Source organism: Tursiops truncatus, chromosome 10, assembly GCF_011762595.2.
Source record: "Tursiops truncatus isolate mTurTru1 chromosome 10, mTurTru1.mat.Y, whole genome shotgun sequence".
Lineage (NCBI taxonomy): Eukaryota > Metazoa > Chordata > Mammalia > Artiodactyla > Delphinidae > Tursiops > Tursiops truncatus.
This window is the reverse complement of record NC_047043.1, coordinates 62,980,003-63,000,579: the sequence shown is the minus strand read 5'-3', so window position 1 is coordinate 63,000,579 and position 20,577 is coordinate 62,980,003. Positions and strand designations below refer to the sequence as shown.

At 41.1% G+C, this 20,577-nt stretch overlaps 2 protein-coding genes and 1 pseudogene across 5 annotated transcripts in view; 1 reads left to right on the top strand and 2 right to left on the bottom strand.

Annotated features, from left to right (window-relative positions):
• Positions 1-1,940: 1,940 nt before the first annotated feature.
• SMARCC1 (SWI/SNF related BAF chromatin remodeling complex subunit C1) overlaps positions 1,941-20,577 on the top strand; it is a 181,464-nt gene continuing 162,827 nt past the window's right edge. For 3 of the 4 annotated variants that reach the window (XM_073811103.1, XM_073811102.1, XM_073811104.1), the window contains exons 1-2: positions 1,941-2,347; positions 11,409-11,528. In XM_073811103.1, the coding sequence (XP_073667204.1) occupies positions 1,956-2,347; positions 11,409-11,528 (512 nt within the window). In that variant the 5' untranslated portion in view covers positions 1,941-1,955. The remainder of the gene's footprint in view (positions 2,348-11,408; positions 11,529-20,577) is intronic. The other variant, XM_019946825.2, reaches the window with a different exon arrangement.
• LOC117313916 (UPF0729 protein C18orf32 homolog) lies at positions 6,411-6,991 on the bottom strand. Its single transcript, XM_033864842.2, has one exon. The coding sequence runs from the start codon at positions 6,919-6,921 to the stop codon at positions 6,691-6,693; it is 231 nt and encodes a 76-aa protein (XP_033720733.1). The 5' UTR covers positions 6,922-6,991; the 3' UTR covers positions 6,411-6,690.
• LOC117314062 (U6 spliceosomal RNA) lies at positions 18,413-18,510 on the bottom strand (annotated as a pseudogene).

Below are 20,577 nucleotides of genomic sequence, written 5' to 3'. Positions count from 1 at the left end.
TACAATGGTAGGGCTGAGTAGTTGTGACATAGAACATATGGCCTGAAAGCCTAAAACATTTGCTATCTGACACTTTATAGAAAATATTTGCTAAACCCTAGTCTTTGATACATTTTAGAGAAGCCTTTTGGTATCCTTCCCAGAAACCAAGAAAGCTAATGACTGTAACAACTGGCATCAATCATACAGTTTCCAATTCTTTTCTTTGCCTCAAAATTGAAGAAACCTAATCAACTCTTCACCTGTTGAGCAATAAAAATACTTTTTGATAGATTGCTATGTGAATTTAGCTTGCAGTTTGGAGAACTGTGTGAAAGGTACAGTTCACCGCTAACCACTTTAGCATGCATATTTTGAATAAGTGTTCAGTATTTGTTTACTGTTCTTTTCTTTTGAGGGGAAATTTATAGTAAAATGCATAAATTTTCTTTACTATTCCATAATTGGTATACATCTGTGTAATGCAAATCTATTTCAAAGTACAACTTATTATCACCCCAGGAAACACCCTCATGTCCCTCCTTCCCCTCCACTCCCCAGAGGGAACCATACTTCGGAGTTTAGCCTGTTCTATAACTTCATATATATTGAATCGTACTATGTATATCCCTTTGGGTAAGATTTATTTCACTCAGTATAATATCTGTGAGATTCATCCATAATTTTGCTGTATCAAGTTTATTCCATTTGGTTATTAGTTAATTTGTCAAATGGGTTCTTGCTCTTTTCATTATTGAGTTGTAGGAGTTCTTTCTATATTCTGGATATGTCTCTTATCAGGTATATAATTTGCAAATATTTTCTCTCATTCAGTGGGTTTTTTCATTTTCTTGTCGGTATACTTTGAAGCACAAAAGATTTTAATTTTGATGAAGTCCAATTTATTTTTTCTTTCGTTGTCCATGCATTTTTCTCCAGCCTTTCTTCCTCTACTCCATCATCCACACTGCTGCAGTAGCTACTTCCTAATCGATAATTCTGGTCATGTCATTCTCTCTGTTCAAGCTGGTTTTCTAATGCTTACAGGATATTCCAAATTCACTGTCACCCCAAATAACATCTCTGCTTCAACTCCATGGGCTTAAGGAATTTCACCAAGTATGCTTTCACACTTTAAAGACTTTGTTCCAGTTTTTTCACGCGTTTGAAATCTCCTATCCTCCCTGATCACAGTGTCTTCATTCTTAAAAACTCACAAGCAATTAGTCACTTGCTGTTCAGGGGTTAGATAGCATTAAGTTCAAAACCCCATAATGGCCAATCATATTTCGTTAATAATTTAAAATTATTTGCCTTCTGCCTCCCTGTAGGTCATTCACTCATTCATCAAATATTTATTGAACATCTGTTAGACAACAGGTACTGTTCTCAGCACTGAGGGTACACCTGCGAACAAGTCAAGACTAGGCTCTCATGCAATTTATGTGGAAAGTATTCAATAAGAAAATAAGAAAAATACCAGGTCATGGTGAGTGTTACGCCAACAATGTCGAGTATGATTGTTCAAGATTGCATGGTCAGGGATCACTTTTCTGAAGTACATTTAAGTTATGATTTGAAAGCGCCTGAGTGACAGAGGGGATCAGCTGTTGCAAGGGGTGGTGGTCCCAAATGGTTGTTTACAAAGTACGACAGGGTCACTAGGTCTGAGGGCAAGCGAGGCAGGCGCAGATTCCCACCCGGCGTGTGGGTTCCTCCGCCAGCAGGCGACACCCTAAACGGGTTCTCCTCTCGGAACATCTCACGCCAGCCCTTTTCTCCCCGGCGGTGGCCGACGATAACACAGAACCTCCGTGCAGTAGAAGATTGCATAACGATTCGACGCAGGTATCCGGGAAACAGCCACACACTAACAAGCCGAAGCTGGGGGGCGGAGACTGTGAACTGTCCTACAGCCTGGCGGAAGAGGCGGGGGGATGAGCTCGTCCTAGGCCCGCCCAGAGAGAGTGTTGCGCATGCGTATGGGCGTGCTCTCGTCACTTAGGCGCCGGTCCCGAGAAGGGGCGGGGCCGGCTCTCCCCGCCGGAAGGGGGCTGACTGGGCGGTGCCGGGAGGCGGAGGTGGCGGCTGCGCGCGCGCGTGCGAACGAGGAACGCCGCGAGGGCCGGGGCGGGGCGGGCGGGCAGGGCTGTGGGGACGACGTACGGCGACGATGGCCGCGGCGGCGGGCAGCGGCGGGCTGGGGGCGACGGCGGGCGCTGCGGGTCTGGGAGGCGCGGCGGCGGCCGCGGGCCTGGCAGTTTATCGACGGAAGGACGGGGGCCCGACCAGCAAGTTTTGGGAGAGCCCGGAGACGGTGTCCCAGCTGGATTCCGTGCGGGTCTGGCTGGGCAAGCACTACAAGAAGGTGGGTTCGCGCGCTCGTAGGGGCCGGAAGGCCACGAGACGGGGGCCGGGGGCGGCGACTGGCCTCGCGGGCTTCTGGCCGCCCCTCCCCCCGCGCGCCACGAGGGACAACAAAGGCAGGCGCAGGGCCCGCCACGCCCCCGCGGTGCGCTCTCGGCGTCCGCGCGCACGGTACTCCACTGGTCCTCCGAAGTCCGCTCTTGGGAGCCCACGCACCCCGGGCAAAAGCCTCCGCTTGCTCCTGCAGGAGCAGGTCGAGCTCAGCGACCCGGAGGGTGTGAATCTTCCTCTTTTGTTGGCTGCTTGAGGTGTGTGAGCTATGATTGTTAAAACTGTCGGAGCCAGAGGGGTAAAAGCGGCAAGTTTTGTTTAGAGACTAGTCTTCAAAGTCAAGTGAGGTGACGAAGGTTTTACTATCTGCTGTTGATATGCTAAAGACGGACTATGGACGATTGTACTCGGACGTTGGTTACAGCAGGTTAAATATAATGAATTACAGTATTCATGAGAACTAATATTAAAAAATGACGGCTTTGGGCTTCCCTGGTGGCGCAGTGGTTGAGAGTCCGCCTGCCGATGCAGGGGACACGGGTTCGTGACCCGGTCCGGGAAGATCCCACGTGCCGCGGAGCGGCTAGGCCCGTGAGCCATGGCCGCTGAGCCTGCGCGTCCGGAGCCTGTGCTCCGCAACGGGAGAGGCCACGGCAGTGAGAGGCCCGCGTACCGCAAAAAAAAAAAAAAAAAATGACGGCTTTTACTTCACTACTTCTGGTTATGTATAGTGGGAGTGCAAGAGTTAATGTTCACTTGTGGCTAATGTGAGGCCTTCCCTGAGAACCCCATTCATGTTAGATCACCCCGCTTCATATCACCTTTGTTTTCATACCACTTTTTTTTTTTTTTTTGCGGTACGCGGGCCTCTCACTGCTGTGGCCTCTCCCGTTGCGGAGCACAGGCTCCGGACGCGCAGGCTCAGCGGCCATGGCTCACGGGCCTAGCCGCTCCGCGGCATATGGTATCTTCCCGGACCGGGACACGAACCCGTGTCCCCTGCATCGGCAGGCGGACTCTCAACCACTGCGCCACCAGGGAAGCCCCATACCACTTTTTGAGATTATTTTTATTTACCTGTTTGCTCTACGTTTGGAATGTAAGTTCCGCTGAGTCAGTGGTATTAAAAGTTGTAAGTTAGCCTCTTGTTTATAACAAATGTTTTTTTAGCGTCCCCTTTATGTAACTATTTAGGAATGACTCCCTTAGAAGGTGTAAGGACGCAGACTGCCAAAAATACTCTGCCCCCAAATTTCCGGAACACCCTTTTCAGTTCTCTACTTCCCCCGTTGTGGACCATAACCCTGGGGCAAGGACCTTGTTAGGCCTGTTCACTACAACGTGTCCCGGAACGTGTTTGATCCTCATTGCCTTGCTCTTAGTAGTTGCTTAGTAAATATTTGTTGGAATGAATGAAAAGATAGTCTAGGAACCTACTCATTTGGGGTGTACAGCGCAGTGGAGCCTATCAGCTTTTGGAAGTTGTTAGGCATGGACAGGGATCTTGGGTGCTTTTGCGTTCCATTGTGGTACTCTCAGAAATGACCATTCCTTATCTGAGGTTTTAGGAAGTGAGAAGCGATTTATATTTTTATTTACAATATATTTTTTGATTCTTTGACTTTTCCCCCCCCTGAAATTTTGCAGTCACATTTGGGATTGTAGCTTTTTCTCATTTACATGTAGGTAAACAAGAATATTGTTTTCCCTTGTACAATGGGAAATTGGTCACTTTTTTGGTGTTGGCAGTAGAGCTTCTGGTAGTAGCTAAGGGAGTTGAATATATTTATATTATTAAAGTATTGTTTATCATGTGCCCTTCAGCCAGTACTTTGGGTCTTAAATTAATATACCTTAATGTATTTTTCCCCCCAGTCTGGATTTTATACCCCAGTTTTATTGAGATATAATTGACATATAATATTGTATGACTTTATCAGTGTAGCTTTAACAAAGAGAAATAGGAGGAATATTCCTTTGGATAGCAAGGAAGGGAAAAGAAAAAGGGAAATACAGTAGTAGTAATTTCTACCTCTCCAAACTCTGTGCATCTATTTGTGCCCAATTTTAAGAGGGCAGCTTTAGGCTTGGATAATCTTTAAGAGGTTTGTTTGGGTGGGTGAGGAACTGGTTGTGAGGCTGATTGCAGGATTTGTCCCAAAGTGTTGAAGACAGTAGGCTAATGTTGGCTCAGTGTGCCTGAGGCCTTAAAGACAAAATTAAAGTTAGGTTTGACCTCTCAGAGTTTCATAAAGCTAGAGTGTGTTTCTTGGGCCTACTCAGATTAAGAATTGTATATCCCTTGGGCCTGACAGTCAGAATCCTATCAGCCTCTGCGAGTGGTGTTGGTGTGGTGAAAATATTTACCAGAAGGTTCTTTGCTTCCTCTGTACAGGATATATCTCTACCTGGTATACACATTGATAAGATTTAACTAAACTTTTCTGTTGCATTTAATAGTGTGTTTTCAAATTCATAAATCTCAGCAAATAAATGAAATAAACATGACATTGATAGTAGCATTTTTATTGATGGGTTTATGTATGCACTCAGTGAACAACTGAACATCCACCTTACCCAGGCATTTAAAACATAAGTCACTTAAATCCTCACAGCAGTCCTGAATGATAGATATTATTTACTTCATTTTCCACGTGAGAGACACCTGAGGGTGGAGATTTAAGTAACTTCTCTAAGAATTACAGTTAGGAGTGGCAAATTTGGAATTCAAAGGTCTGCCTGTCTCCAACTCCCCCCTCTGCCTTTTTTTTTTTTGGCTGCACATAATCCCTCTCTTGAAGGAACTCACAGTGTTGTGGAAAAGATAGACATAGGCACCTACTTATAAAACCCAGGTGATTTCAAATTAAAAATGAACTTCTTTGTATTGTTTTTGTCTTCTGAATGCCTATAGGAGGTGCTCAGTAAATATTTGTTCCATGAATGAATAGATTAACTAGTATAGAAACCTGTTTTTTTAGGCTTTGTTGATCCATTTGGCTTAGCAGTACAGAAAGGAGGGTGAATACTTTTTGACTGGGATGAGCTTCAACTAGCCAAAGGAGTCCAGAGGAGGTGACCACTTTAGGTACCTGGAAGCTGAAGCACAGAGAGATTAACTGTTTGCCTGAGGTTGCGTTTTCAGTCCACTAGCAGTGTGGAAGCTTGTTTATCTACCTAAGCTGCCTGCTTTGTATTACTGGGTGCATATCTTTCATCCTAACTTTGAAAGATATATTGCTATCCATAGTTCAGAGTGATTTTCAGATGATAAAACCTTGTGAAGGTGAAGTATATCTGTAAGCCATTGAGTTTCCAGGTAAGTTTCTTCCCGAAGTTTGGCTTACCCCTGAAATAAGATTTAAGATTTTAGGATGATTTAAATAAAGATGCTTTGGATTTAACGAAGATTACTAAAATAGAGTAGATTGCCCAAGGAAGGCATTTCAGTGCCCTTTATATAAAGTATTTAACAGTTTAAGACTTTTCTTTTTTCCAGATGGGACATCTGCTACAATAGAATTGTTTACGGATAAGTTAAACTTTTGATACTATATTAATGTCACAGGGAATATAAAGCAGATTTATTGATAACAACTTTCCAAACATATCCTCCTAACTTTCTTTTTTTTTTTTTTTTTTTAAACTGAATATTTAATATATTTGTAGGAACAGAAGGAATGCGACAAGAATTAGAATTTTATAATATACATTAGCCATTTACGTAAAAGATGTTCCATTTTTCAGAGAGGTTACCCCATTTCCCTGTCTTTCCTATCTTCCTCAGAGCAATAAACAGTAATTACTACTCTCATAGATAAGCTGCTCCATTGAGTGAGACAGTAATTACATCTTTATGTTTCAAGTCATTATCATCTCCAAAAACTACCTTTCAATTCACTGCACAGTCTCACTGCACTCTTTCACAGTAAAATTATACTCCTCAAATTTGAAGAGCCTGAATAAAAGCTAGAGGCCCAAGGATTTTTAGGGACTGATTTAGTAACAGTGTCTACTGGCACGAACCTTTTCTTTATTCATATTTTTAAAAATGCAATAAAAGAAATGAAAGCTACTTTAATGAAAAAGGAACTCAGGAATGAGGTCATTAAATATAACTAGCTACATTTGAAATACAAATACCAGGTATTTCCTGATTAGTGTCAGGTAAATATCTAAACTATCTAACCCAAATTCTGGTTTCAGGGAAAAAGATCAGAGACAAGTACAAAGAAGGTGCTTCATACTATCAGATCCATTTTGAAAACAATGAGATCCTTTGGGACCATCACATTAGTCTTTCTTTTTATCCGAGATTTCTGTTGGTCCTCTTGTTGGTGATCCATTTATATCTGCACCCTTACAGTCTATTTTGCCTTTGTTTTTATCACTGGATTCTTGTATAGCTTTCCTAGGCCACACACGACTAACAAAGGGGGAAATCAGAGGGTATATATATGGTTCCAGGAACTTTTTGTAGACCCAGAGCAGAACTGGAATGACAATGCAGGGAATGCACACCATTGTCCCAGGCTTAAGATCCTGAACTGCCGCGGCCACGAAGCCCCAGTGACGGTGTCCAGGCTTCCGGAGGGAGGCTCGCGGGGTGACGTGCCGCAGCCAACCCTAAGGGCACAGCAAGAGGGACCGACAAAGGAGCGCCTGCGTCAGCCTGATCCTCCTAACTTTCTTAATCAAAATACTTTGAGACTAAAAAAATTTTTTGTTGTCTTAAGTAAAACATTCTGTTGAACTTTTTTTTGATCAAAAGATAAAATTTTTATGACTGAAGTAGTCTATATAATTATTAAATTTTTTTCCCTTTAATCAGGATTCATTATTTTGAAAGCTATTAAGAACTTTTTATGTTTAGGTGAGATTTTTGGAAGCAGTTGAAATGAATTTATGTCTGTATGGGATAGTGGAATGAGCATTACGTTAGTTTGGAAGACGTTAGTTCAGTACTCTTGGCTGCTAATTGGTGTCATTGAGCAGATGACTTGATTTCCATGTTTTAATTTTTCATTTGTAAGTTGGGAGTAAGACTGTGACTCCCACAGACAGTTGTTCGAATCAAATGAGATAGTCCTTGAAGGTAGGATTATATAAATTTGAGGTGGTAGTGATACTTTTGCCATGTATCATTTGGTCCCCCTGCTTCATTCTTACTGGTTAAACAGAATGTTACTCTTAGAAATTTTTTAAAGTCGATTTAAAATTTTATAGTCGTACATTGACTGCCTTTTGAGACAGTATGAATCTGACATTAATTAATGTCAGATTCAATTTATTAGTTAAAAATGTCATCTCTTGCATACATTTTAATGTTTGATCATTTTTGTGGGTGATTTGGAGAAAGTAAATGGAGTTAAAAATGTTCTGTAGTTTAAAAATTGGATCTTAAAATACCTAAGATAATCATTTTGATTGGGCTTTGAACCTGGCCATCTTTATTCTGAAACTGTAGGGCTGTCCACATGAAATCTTTCTCATTCTTAATGACAATAAATGAAGCGTGTAGATAGTAGTGAAGTTTAGAATATATACAAAGCTATGTATATAAGTCATTAAAAATTACTTTTTGCTTGGAAGGTTGGTTTGTTTTTTGCTGAACAACCTTCCTCCAAATGGTGTCTTTCAGGTTTAGGATTTGGCGCTGTTCAGTTGTCTGCAGGTATATGAAAAATAAAAAGTTACGGTTATTAATTTTTCACGTTGCTTTACCATGTGTGGAAAAACTTGCAGTACTTTATGTGATTCCTTTGAGAAGCTTGTACTTATTAAAGATTATAAAGTTATCTTGTGGGTATGTACAACGTACCGTGCCAGTTCTGTGGGTTAGACTTGAAGAGTTTATTCTTTATTAAAGGTTATACTATGTTGAGTATTACTGATTACTTTCAAAATTGAGTATTACTTATTAAAGATTTACTATGTTGAGTAAATTGGGAAAAAAATCTGATGTTAAATTTTCACTTGAAAGTTCATAGTCCTCAGAGAAGTAAACTTGGTTTTTATGGGAATTGGCATTGTAGGAAAGGGGAATTGTGAGAAGTTTTTAACATTTAAAAATTGCTTACCTGGGGGCTTCCCTGGTGGCGCAGTGGTTGAGAGTCCGCCTGCCAATGCAGGGGACGTGGGTTTGTGCCCCGGTCCGGGAAGATCCCACATGCCGCGGAGCGGCTGGGCCCGGGAGCCATGGCCACTGAGCCTGCACGTCTGGAGCCTGTGCTCCGCAACGGGAGAGGCTACAACAATGAGAGGCCTGCATACCGCAAAAAAAAAAAGAAAAGAAAAAATTGCTTACCTGGTTTTTAACTTCTAAATTATAATAAAATGTGTTCTTTAACTGAGATATATGATAATATTTGAAGTGGATTTTTTTTTTAAAGTCCAGTGGTTCTTAAAGTGTAGTTCCCAGTCACATAGTGTCACGTGGGAACTTGTTAGAAATGCAGATTCTTGGGCCTGACTTATTGAATTAAGAGAACCATTATTTTAGACTAACAGAATTGACATGTTATGTGCTTAATTGTATGAAACTTGTTTCCAGTTTTTGGCTCATGTCTGACATATTTGTTTCACTTTGTGGCCTTAAGGAAATGTGTTTTTACAGGACACCTTTAAATTAAATAAAAGGAAGCTATCTGTAAGGATAAAAAGGAGTAGTGTACAACAGGGATAGACAGACTTTTTCTATAAAGATCAAGAGTAAATATTGAGGCTTTGCGGGCCATGCAGTCTCAGCTGCACTGTTCAACTCTGCTCTTGCAGGAAAGCAGCCATAGACAATGTGCAAATGAATGAGTGTGCTGTGTTGATAAAACTTTATTTATGGACACTGACATTTGAATTTTATGTTATATTCATGTGTCATGAAATATTATTTTTCTTTTAATTTTTTCCAAACCATTTAAAAAATGTAAAAACCATTCTTAGCTTGTGGGCCACACAGAAACAGGCAGTAGACTGGATTTTACCAACCTTTGGTCTCGGGGATTTCATGTAAAATAAAGCATTCCGGACTCCCTGGTGGTGCAGTGGTTAAGAATCCGCCTGCCAGTGCAGGGGACACGCGTTTGTGCCCTGGTCCGGGAAGATTCCACATGCCGCAGAGCAACTAAGTCTGTGTGCCACAACTACTGAGCCTGTGCTCTAGAGCCCTCCAGCCACAACTGCTGAGCCCGCGTGCTGCAACTGCTGAGCCTGCATGCAGCAACTACTGAAGCCCGTGTGCCTAGAGCCTATGCTCCGCAACAAGAGAAACCTCGACAATGAGAAACCCCACTCACCCCAACTAGAGAAAGCCTGGACACAGCAACGAAGACCCAGTGCAGCCAAAAATAAATAAAATTTAAAAAAATAAAAATAACGCATTCCAACAAAATACTATTCTTCAGCAAAGTAACTGCATGCTGGCTGCTCTATTTAGAGTGGAAAGCTAACATACCTGAACAAATAAAAATTTGCGAGGATACTAAGCTTTAAGAATTGCCCTTTTATATTATGCTCTGTCTTTGATTGACAGTAGCACATCTTGAGAGCCAGTCAACTTAAGGCATAGTAATTAATGGTGGACTCTGTAGCTGATATTTTGCTGTATATGTATCACTGAGACATTATTTATTGCAAGAGAAACATTATCTTGAAATGTGGGTGGTACTGGGAAAGAGGTTCTTTCCAGGAAGAAAACTTTAGTTTTTTTATGGAAGGAAGTATAGATGTTTTTTCCTGATCAAAATTGGAGGTTAAAAAAAAAAATTAATGATGGCTTTTCAAAGTGATAGTGAATGCTTAATACTAAGTTAAGTTTTTACATTTAATTGAACTCAGTAATTTATGCTTTCCCTGTCATGTACCCTTTATCTTTCCTTGCTGTAATGCTCGCTTGCTGTCTGTCTACCACGAATTTGGCCTTCTTGACATTATTCACATTAGCATGGATAACTTTTCGTGTACATTTGTTTTAAAAAAGATTTTATTGTGGTAAAAATCTTATAAAATTTACCATCCTAACCATTTTTAAGTGCCCACACATGTATTTTTTTTTAATGCATAAAAACAGTCATGTTATTATGCTTAGAGTTCCTGTGTGTCTGGAATTTGGATGGGCACAGTAGGGCCAATTATTTCTGCTCAGTGGTGTCTGGGGCCTTGACTGGGGATGTTTGATGATTGGCGGTGACCTGACAGCTGGGGGCCACAATCACCTGGAATCATCTTTACTCATGTGTCTGGTGGTTGTGCTGTCAGTCTTCTGAACAGCAGCTGGGGACTCTCCATGTGGCCTCTCAGTGTAGCCTGGGCTTCCTCAGTATGGTGATGTCAGGGTGGTTGGACTTCATTGTTCAGGGCTCCAGAGGTGGGTGTCCCAAAAGAACTATATGGAAGCTGCATGATCTTTTTTGATTTATCTTCAGAAGTCACACAGCATCACTTCTGTTGCATTCTAATGGTTTTAAGCGAGTCACTGAGGATGGTCCTGATTCAACATAGGAGGGCCATAGATCCCCACCTCTTGTTGAGAGGAGTATCAAAGAATTTGTGGACTTGTTTGAAAAACTGTACACAGTTGGCTCTCTGGCCACATGCGAAATATAGTGGCCAGTATGTCTCATTCCATTATATTAGGTTGGCCAGAAAGTTCGTTCGGGTTTTTCTGTTACATCTTATGGAAAAACCTGAACAAACTTTTAGGCCAATTCAGTAGCATCAGGCTCAAGTTTGAGGTCCAGGATCTCACCATCTAATTTAGGTCCGGGTGCAGATGAGAATGACACTTGGGCTTGGTTTCTTGGGCATAGTATTTCTCATTCTTAAGATCTGTTAACTGAAAGGACATGTTATCTATCCCTCCCCACGGCTCCCAGTATTTGTTTATGTAAGTGTCTCAGACACTTAAAAATCTGCCACCAGGCCAGTACTTAGGTACTGGGAAGTAAGCTAACATTGTCTTCCATTGTCTTCTGAACAGTTGCCCCAGTTTTTGAGTCTCTGTCTTTATCTTGCAGTATGTTCATGCGGATGCTCCTACCAATAAAACACTGGCTGGGCTGGTGGTACAGCTTCTCCAGTTCCAGGAAGATGCCTTTGGGAAACATGTCACCAACCCGGCCTTCACCAAACTCCCTGTAAGTACATCAGCTTATCACACTGGGACATCTTCAGTTTCTGTACTCTTGGGTGCAGCCTACAGCTCTTTATTTTGCTGCTGCTATCCTATAGAATAGGAAAAAGGAGGAATCGCTACAGAATTTTAGCTATAGAACACTTGCTTTTGAACTGTAGGAAGCATCTCTTTCAGGAGTCATTTAAAATTTGCATTAAACATCACAACAATTATTACCTAGACTTAACTGTTAACATTTTACTGTTGTAGTTTCCTTATTGTCTTTACTGTACTAAGTCTTTTCCGTTTTTTTCTCCTGTTTCAGTTCTTGTGGCTAGAATGTTGTTTCTTGGAATCTTATTATATTTTGTAGGTGGGATTCTTCTGAGCTTATGTGAGAATATGATTCTGTTCTCCTTGCAGTTGGTATTTTGACTGAAAGTTTGGCTTGGTATAGAAATATTGGGTTATGCCTTATTTCCACATTTGATTTTGTACAGAAAAATCTGATGTTACTTGTTGATATCCCCCTTTTTTTTAATTTTTGAAATTTATTTAGTTATTTATTTATGGCTGTGTTGGGTCTTCGTTGCTATGCGTGGGCTTTCTCTAGTTGCGGCGAGTGGGGGCCACTCTTCATCGTGATGCGCAGGCTTCTCGTTGCAGTGGCTTCTCGTTGCGGAGCATGGGCTCTAGGTGTGTGGACCTCAGTAGAGTGGCATGCAGGCTCAGTAGTTATGGCTCGCCAGCTCTAGAGCGCAGGCTCAGTAGTTGTGGCGCACGGGCTTAGGTGCTCCGCGGCATGTGGAATCTTCCCGGACTGGGGCTCGAACCCATGTCCCCTGCACTGGCAGGCGGATTCTTAACCACTGCGCCACCAGGGAAGTCCCTGATTTCCCCCTTTTTAATACTGATCTTTAAAATTCATAAATAAGTCTAGTTATCGTAAATCACGATCTGAAGACTCAATTATGTTTCTTTAGCTCAGGGAACATTCAGTCTGTTAGTCTTCTCTGCCATCCTGTATTTCTTTATATTTTTGAACTCTGATTGTACAAATACTAGATTTCCGGGAACTATCTGTCCTATATTTTCCCATAATTTTTGTCTTCCATTTCTCTGATTCGGGTTTTTGTAGTTTCCAGTCTGCTGGTTGTTGCCTCTACTGAATTTGTTATTGGTAGACCTTTTTATAAATCTCAAAAGCTTCCGATTTGTGTGTTCTTATTTCATCACTAAACTTTTAGTTTTAATAACTCACTGATTTCTCAGATATAATTGAGAATAAAAAATATTGTTTTACTGATATTGCAGTAAATCTGTTCGTTTCACTTATGGTATTTTTGCTATCCAGACATTTATTTTCATTAAGTCAAATATATGGATTTTTTTTTTTAATCACGTTGGGAAGCTTTCTCCACTTGTAGGTGATAAAGGATTTCAGCCATGTGTTCTTCTAGTATTTGTAGAAGAACAAATTTCTACACTATTTGTAGGTGTCATTTTTTACATGTAACTCTGTTATCCATTTAGAATTTATCTTGGTATTCATTGTGAGCAGTGGATCCAGTGCTCACAAAAAAAAAAAAGCAGTTTTTCCATATGATCATCTGGTTAACCCAACAACATTTATTAAAGGATGCTGCTTTTCTGCACGATTTTTTTTTTTAAGATTTTTTTTTGATGTGGATCTTTTTTTGTTAAATTTATTTTATTTTTGGCTGTGTTGGGTCTTCGTTGCTGTGTGTGAGCTTTTCTCTAGTTGGGGTGAGCAGGGGCTACTCTTCGTTGCAGAGCATGGGCTCTAGGCGTGTGGGCTTCAGTAGTTGTGGCACGGGCTCAGTATTTGTGGTGTGTAGGCTTAGTTGCTCCGCGGCATGTGGGAACTTCCCAGACCAGGGCTCGAACCTGTGTCCCCTGCATTGGCAGGCAGATTCTTAACCACTTTGTCACCAGGGAAGCCCTGATGTGGACCATTTTTAAAGTCTTTGTTGAATTTGTTACAATATTACTTCTGTTTTATATTTTGTTTTTTTTGGCCATGAGGCATGTGGGATCTTAGCTCCCTGACCAGGGATTGAACTCACACCCTCTGCATTGGAACGTGAAGGTTTTTTGTTTTTTTTTTTTTAATAATGTTTGTTTTTATACTGCTTTTATTTTATTTTATTTTTAAAAATATTTATTTATTTATTTATTTTTGACTTAGTTGCGTCTTAGTTGCAGCACGCGGGCTCTTCCTTGCGGTGCGGGGGCTTCTCTCTAGTTGTGGCATGTGGGCTCAGTAGTTGCAGCACACGGGCTTGGTTGCCCTGTGGCATGTGGGATCTTAGTTCCCCAACCAGGGGTCGAACCCACGTCCCCTGCATTGGAAGGTGGATTCTTAACCACTGGACTGCCAGGGAAGTCCCTTCCTCACTGATTTGAGTTCAGCAAATATTTAGCATTTGATTATGTGCCAAGTTCTGAGAATTCAAGGAGTAATGCAGTGTATTGTTTGTCTTCAGGGAGCTTACTTACCCTCTAATGACCTATATGAATAGAGCCTTTGACTTTCCTCATCTCAGGAAATGTTTTCCAAGGGAAAGGACATTTGAACTGAGTCCTGAAAGTAGAGTATGGGTTCTTTAGGGACATGCTGGAAGATTGAATTTTCAGGCAGTGATAGCAACATATAAAAGCCTAAAGGCTTTTAATGTAGTTGCAAATAGTTCAACAGGGCTAGAACTGAGGGACAGTAGGCAGAAATATGGGCCAGAATCAGTCATAAAATGACAGGTTTACTGTGTTAGAAGTGTGGCTTTTATCTTGAAAGTGATTAGGAAGCACAGCAAGGGGGTAGAACTCTGTGATTTTTTTTTTTGTGTGTGTGGGAAGGGTGGGTTGTGGGGCTGAAATAAGAAAGAATTGACTGGGATGACTCCACTGAGCAGATTGCTTTCTCACTAAGGTGGAAGCTAGAGTATAAAAGCAGGTTTCTGGAGAAAGGTACTCAGTTTAGTCTGTGTTGAGGTTGGCTCTCCTGTAGGTACCTCAGGTTTAGAAATCCCTATAGGTAGTTGGAAATGAGATCTGGAGTTCAAGAGAACAGATTGAATTAGAGGAAGAGATTTGGGAATTACTGGGTACTGGTTGAATTCACATTTGCAGAGCAAGATCATTCCTTTTATTTTAATTATTTTTTAGCTAATGCTTTCAAAATACCTATTTCTTAATATGTGATTTAAGTTATATATATTTGTAGTATATTGGTATTATAGTAAGTACATGCATATAATTTATAAATACATTGTTAGATATTGGAGGTACTTGCTCATTTTTTAATAAATGGGAACTACTCTACTGGATAATTGGCATATTTCATTTTCTGAACTATGTGACCAATTGAGGTTTTTGGGTAACTTAAAATTAATTGAAAGTAAAAATTTGCAAGAATAGTATAAAGAACTTTCACTTTCATTTAGAATCTCCAATTTTTAGCATTTAACCACTTTTGCTTTATCATTGTCTTTTTCTCTACATGTTTGGGCATATTATTCTGAATCATTTGAAAGCTCCATGTTCCTTTACCTCCAAATACTTGAGTGTTTATTTCCTGTTCTCTTATATTATCAACTGGATTAGAGTTATCAAATCAGGAACTGGTTGAAGTTTTCATCATTTAAAACACTGTAATATAATACAGATTATATTTTATCAAGTATAAAATCATTTAGAATAAAATTTACATGTAGCTTTATATGAAGTATTATATGTAAGGTGATTCACATTGTGTTTTTGGTATTTCTAATTAGGATTGTATGAGTGTCTTAAAAAATAGTATTTACAAGGGACTTTATTTGTGGAATATTTAACTCCAGGGAAGTAAACCATTATTGTTTTTCCAGATTTTAAAGATTAGAGAAGAATATTTTTAGGAATAAACCAGAATTAAAAATAATTCATGACTTAGTGCCAGTGGTACCAGATGTACTTCTTTTTCTCAGAATAGTGTTTAGCTTTTTTCAAAATGAAAGGGATTGATATAACGTGTAATGGTGTAAAACAAAAATGGAGGAGAGAGACAATAAAGCAGAGAATGTTTTAGTGAAACATGTAAGCTATTTACCTTAAAAAGCTTTTTTTCCTGAATAAACTGGACTGGTGTAGGAGTTCACTGTTTGGGCTGTTTGTTTTTTGATTTTTTAAAAATCAAAATGGAACTTTATGTACTAACTTACTAAGTCATATTGGATATTAAACAGCTGGCTCAACATAGAGTAGGTTCTATCTAGTGCTAATTGAGAAGTTAGAAAGATTTAGGGGAAAAAAGTACTTTGTAAGGCTAAAAATATATTGCATAGGCAAACATAATATGAATTGAAATATTTTTTACCTCCACAAGTAAAAATTGTTGTTATTCCATAATCCCTTGAAGACTTAGTACATTTGCATGCATAACACAAACATAATTGTAACTACAGGCATATAGACTATAGACAATTTTGTATTCTACTTTTTAATTTATATTTTATTTATTTATTAAAAAAATTTTATTACGGTATAGTTGATTTACAATGTTGTGTTAGTTTCAGTTGTACAGCATAGTGATTCAGTTATATATATGTGTGTGTGTGTATATATATATATATATATATATATACACATATATATATATTCATTCTTTTTCAGATTCTTTTCCCATGTAGGTTATTATAGAAAATTGAGTGGAGTTCCCACTGCTATACAGTAGGTCCTTGCTGGTTATCTATTTTAAGTTCATTTATATCATTTTTAAATTTTATTTTATTTTATTTATTTATTTATTCATTTTGGTTGCCCCAGGTCTTAGCTGCGGCACGCAGGATCTTCATTGCGGCATGTGGGATCTTTAGTTGTGGCATGCGGACTTCTTAGTTGCAGCATGAGAACTCTTAGTTGTGGCATGCATGTGGGATCTTTTTCCCCAGCCAGGTATCGAACCTGGGCCCCATGCACTGGGAGCGCAGGGTCTTAGTCACTGGACCACCAGAGAAGTCCCTATATCATTTTTTTTTTTGCGGTTCGCGGGCCTCTCACTGTTGTGGCCTCTCCCGTTGCGGAGCACAGGCTCAGCAGCCATGGCTCACGGGCCCAGCCGCTCCACGGCATGTGGGATCTTCTCGGACCGGGGCACGAACCCGTGTCCCCTGCATCGGCAGGTGGACTCTCAACCACTGCACCACCAGGGAAGCCCCCTATATCATTTTTTTAAATTAGATTGCACATATGAGTGATATCATATGATATTTGTCTTTCTCTGTCTGACTTCACTCAGTATGAAAATCTCTAGGTCCATCCACATTGCTGCAAATGGCATGATTTCGTTCTTTTTTTATAGGTAAGTAATATTCCGTTGTATATATATACTATATTTTATTTATCCATCCACCTGTCAATGGATATTAAGTTGCTTCCATGTCTTGGTTATTGTAAATAGTGCTGCAGTGAACATTGGAGTTCATATATCTTTTTTTTTTTTTAATAAATTTATTTATTTATTTTTGGCTGTGTTGGGTCTTCATTTCTGTGCGAGGGCTTTCTCCAGTTGCGGCGAGTGGGGGCCACTCTTCATCGCGGTGCGCGGGCCTCTCACTTTTGCGGCCTTTCCCGTTGCGGAGCACAGGCTCCAGATGTGCAGGCTCAGTAGTTGTGGTTCACGGGCTTAGTTGCTCCGCGGCATGTGGGATCTTCCCAGACCAGGGCTCGAACCTGTGTCCTCTGCATTGGCAGGCAGATTCCCAACCACTGTGCCACCAGGGAAGCCCCATATATCTTTTTGAATTATGGTTTTCTTTGGATATATACACAGGAGTGGGATTGCTGTATCATGTGGTAGTTCTAATTTTAGTTTTTTAAGGAACCTCCACGCTGTTCTCTGTAGTGGCTGTACCAATTTACATTCCCACCAACAGTGTAGGAGGGCTCTGTTTTCTCCACATCCTCTCCGGTATTTATTGTTTGTAGACTTTTTTTTTTCTTTTGCCTATGCAGGCCTCTCACTGTTGTGGCCTCTCCCGTTGCGGAGCACAGGCTCCGGACGCACAGGCCCAGCGGCCGTGGCTCACGGGCCTAGCTACTCCACGGCATGTGGGATCCTCCCGGACCAGGGCACGAACCCATGTCCCCTGCATCGGCAGGCGGACTCTCAACCACTGCGCCACCAGGGAAGCCCTGTTTGTAGATTTTTTGATGATGGCCGTTCTGACTGGGGTTAGGTAATACGTCATTGCAGTTTTGATCTGCATATCTCTGATAATTAGTGTGTATCCTTGCCTCTTTCGTCATGTCTTAATTGACCATAGGTGCATGGGTTGTATTCTGCCTTTTAAAATAGATCATAAGGGGACTTCACTGGTGGCGCAGTGGTTAAGTGTCCGCCTGCCAATGCAGGGGACACGGGTTTGAGCCCTGGTCCAGGAGGATCCCAAATGCCGTGGAGCAACTAAGCCCGTGCGCCACAAGTACTGAGCCCGCGTGCTACAACTACTGAAGCCTGCGTGCCTAGAGCCTGTGCTCCACAACAAGAGAAGCCACTGCAATGAGAAGCCTGCGCATCGCAACAAAGAGTAGCCCCCGCTCACCGCAACTAGAGAAAGCCTGTGCACAGCAACAAAGACCCAGCACAGCCAAAATAAATACTTTAAAAAAAAGAATAAAATTTCATTTTACTTTATTTTTTTTATTGAGGTATAGTTGATTTACAATTTGTTAATTACTGTTGTACAACAAAGTGATTCAGTTATGCACACATATATTCTTTTCTTATATTTTCTGTTATGATTTATCCTGGGATATTGAATATAGTTCTCTGTGCTACTGAATATAGTTCTCTGACCTTGTTGTTTATCCATTCTATATATAAAAGCTTACATCTGCTAACCCCCCCAAAATATGGAACACTTCACAAATTGCGAGTCATCCTTGTGCAGAGGCCATGCTAATCTTCTCTGTATTGTTGCGATTTTAGTATGTGCTGCCGCAGCAAGCACTCCTGTACCTTTATTTTTAAGCATTATTATGGGTTTTGGAGATCAGCACTAAAATATGGTTGTCTTTAATACGACTTCAGTCAGAAGTCTTGATAGACTTTAAAACCAGTTGATTTTGCCTAAAATAAAGCTCATTCATTTCTTTTTTTTAAAAATTAACTTTATTTTTTGGGCTGTGCCGGGTTTTAGTTGCGGCACGTGGGATGTCTCCTTGAGGCGTGGGCTCAATAGTTGTGGCGCACGGGCTTAGTTGCCCTGTGGCATGTGGGATCTTAGTTCCCCCAACAGGGATTGAACCTGCGTCCTCTGCATTGGAAGGTGGATTTTTAACTACTGGACCACCAGGGAGGTCCCTCATTCATTTTTTTTTTAATTTAATTTAATTTATTTATTTTTGGTTGCATTGGGTCTTTGTTGCTGCATGTGGGCTTTCTCTAGTTGTGGCGAGTGGGGGCTACTCTTCATTGCGGTGCGCGGGCTTCTCATTGCGGTGGCTTCTCTTTGTTGCAGAGCATGGGCTCTAGGTGCGTGGGCTTCAGTAGTTGTGGCGTGTGGGCTCAGTAGTTGTGGCTTGTGGGCTCTAGAGTGCACACTTAATAGTTGTGGCGCATGGGCTGAGTTACTCCACGGCATGTGGGATCTTCCCGGACCAGGACTCGAACCTGCGTCCCCTGCATAGGCAGGTGGATTCTTAACCACTGTGCCACCACGGAAGCCCTCTTATTCATTTCTTTTCTTTTTTTTTTTTAATACATGTATTTATTTTATTTGTCTTTAGCTATGTTGGGTCTTCATTGCTGCGCATGGGCTTTCTCTAGTTGTGGCAAGCAGGGGCTACTCTTCGTTGAGGCGCTCAAGCTTCTCATTGCGGTGGCTTCTCTTGTTGCGGAGCACAGGCTCTAGGATTGTGGACTTAAGTATTTGTGGCACATGGACTCAGTAGTTGTGGCTTGCAGGCTCAGTAGTTGTGGCACGTGGGCTTAGTTGCTCCATGGCATGTGGGATCTTCCCAGACCATGGATTGAACCTGTGTCCCCTGCATTGGCAGGCAGATTCTTAACCACTGCACCACCCGGGAAGCCCTCATTCATTTCTTAAATTGAAATAATGTAAGATACCGAATCTCCACCAAATAGTTTCTTGAGCCAGGTGTTATGGGAAGAGCCCTGAGCTTAGGAATTAAATAGCCATATCCTACCACTCTGCAACCTTGTGTGAAGGCACTTCGACCTGTAGTACCATTTCTGGGAACGTGTTCCTTGCCCTACTGATCCCATGGCATAGTTGTTAGAATCACATGATGTGTGATAATGAAAGCTCTTTGAGAAATTAGAAGTAGTATGTAGTACTTTAAGACATAAAAAGTAGTTTGCTGACTTGTGTAGCAAAAGTGGTTTTGGTAAAAGTAAAAATGTACATGTAAGGCATACATATTATTTAAACATTTATTATACTTCTTTGCGGTGCGCGGGCCTGTCACTGCTGTGGCCTCTCCCGTTGCGGAGCACAGGCTCCAGACGCACAGGCTCAGCGGCCGTGGCTCACGGACCCACCCGCTCCACGGCATGTGGGATTCTCCTGGACCAGGGCACGAGCCCGTGTCCCCTGCATCGGCAGGCGGACCCTCAACCACTGTGCCACCAGGGAAGCACTCAAATCCAGTTCTTAAGGAAGGTCCCAAAGAGCGATGTCTTCTTGTTTCTCTTCAACTTATGTTCCAGACATAGTGTATTTTGTGTAAATGAGCTGTGAACCTGAGAACTAACAGAATGCTGTAGTGCCCTTTGAATTAAAGCCAGAGTTTTCAGTTGAACATTGATAAGACTTGCTTTACCTTCTTACTCACTGCAAGTGTTTAGTATATATTTATTGGTTGATGTACCTTTGCTGTGATGTTAGTAACTGTCTCAAAGACAGGGAGAGTGGAAGGCTCTTTAAAAAAAATAAGCTAGAGAACCGAACCGTATTTACTTTCTGAAATTAAGCTTTTCTTAAAATATCTACAAAAATGTAAAGCGCAGTACTGACTGATTTTAAAGCAACTATCAGAACTCAGTGAAA

Bases quoted from the DNA above. Each gene is read 5' to 3' on its own strand.
- LOC117313916 (XM_033864842.2), bottom strand. From the start codon at position 6,921: ATGGTGTGCATTCCCTGCATTGTCATTCCAGTTCTGCTCTGGGTCTAC.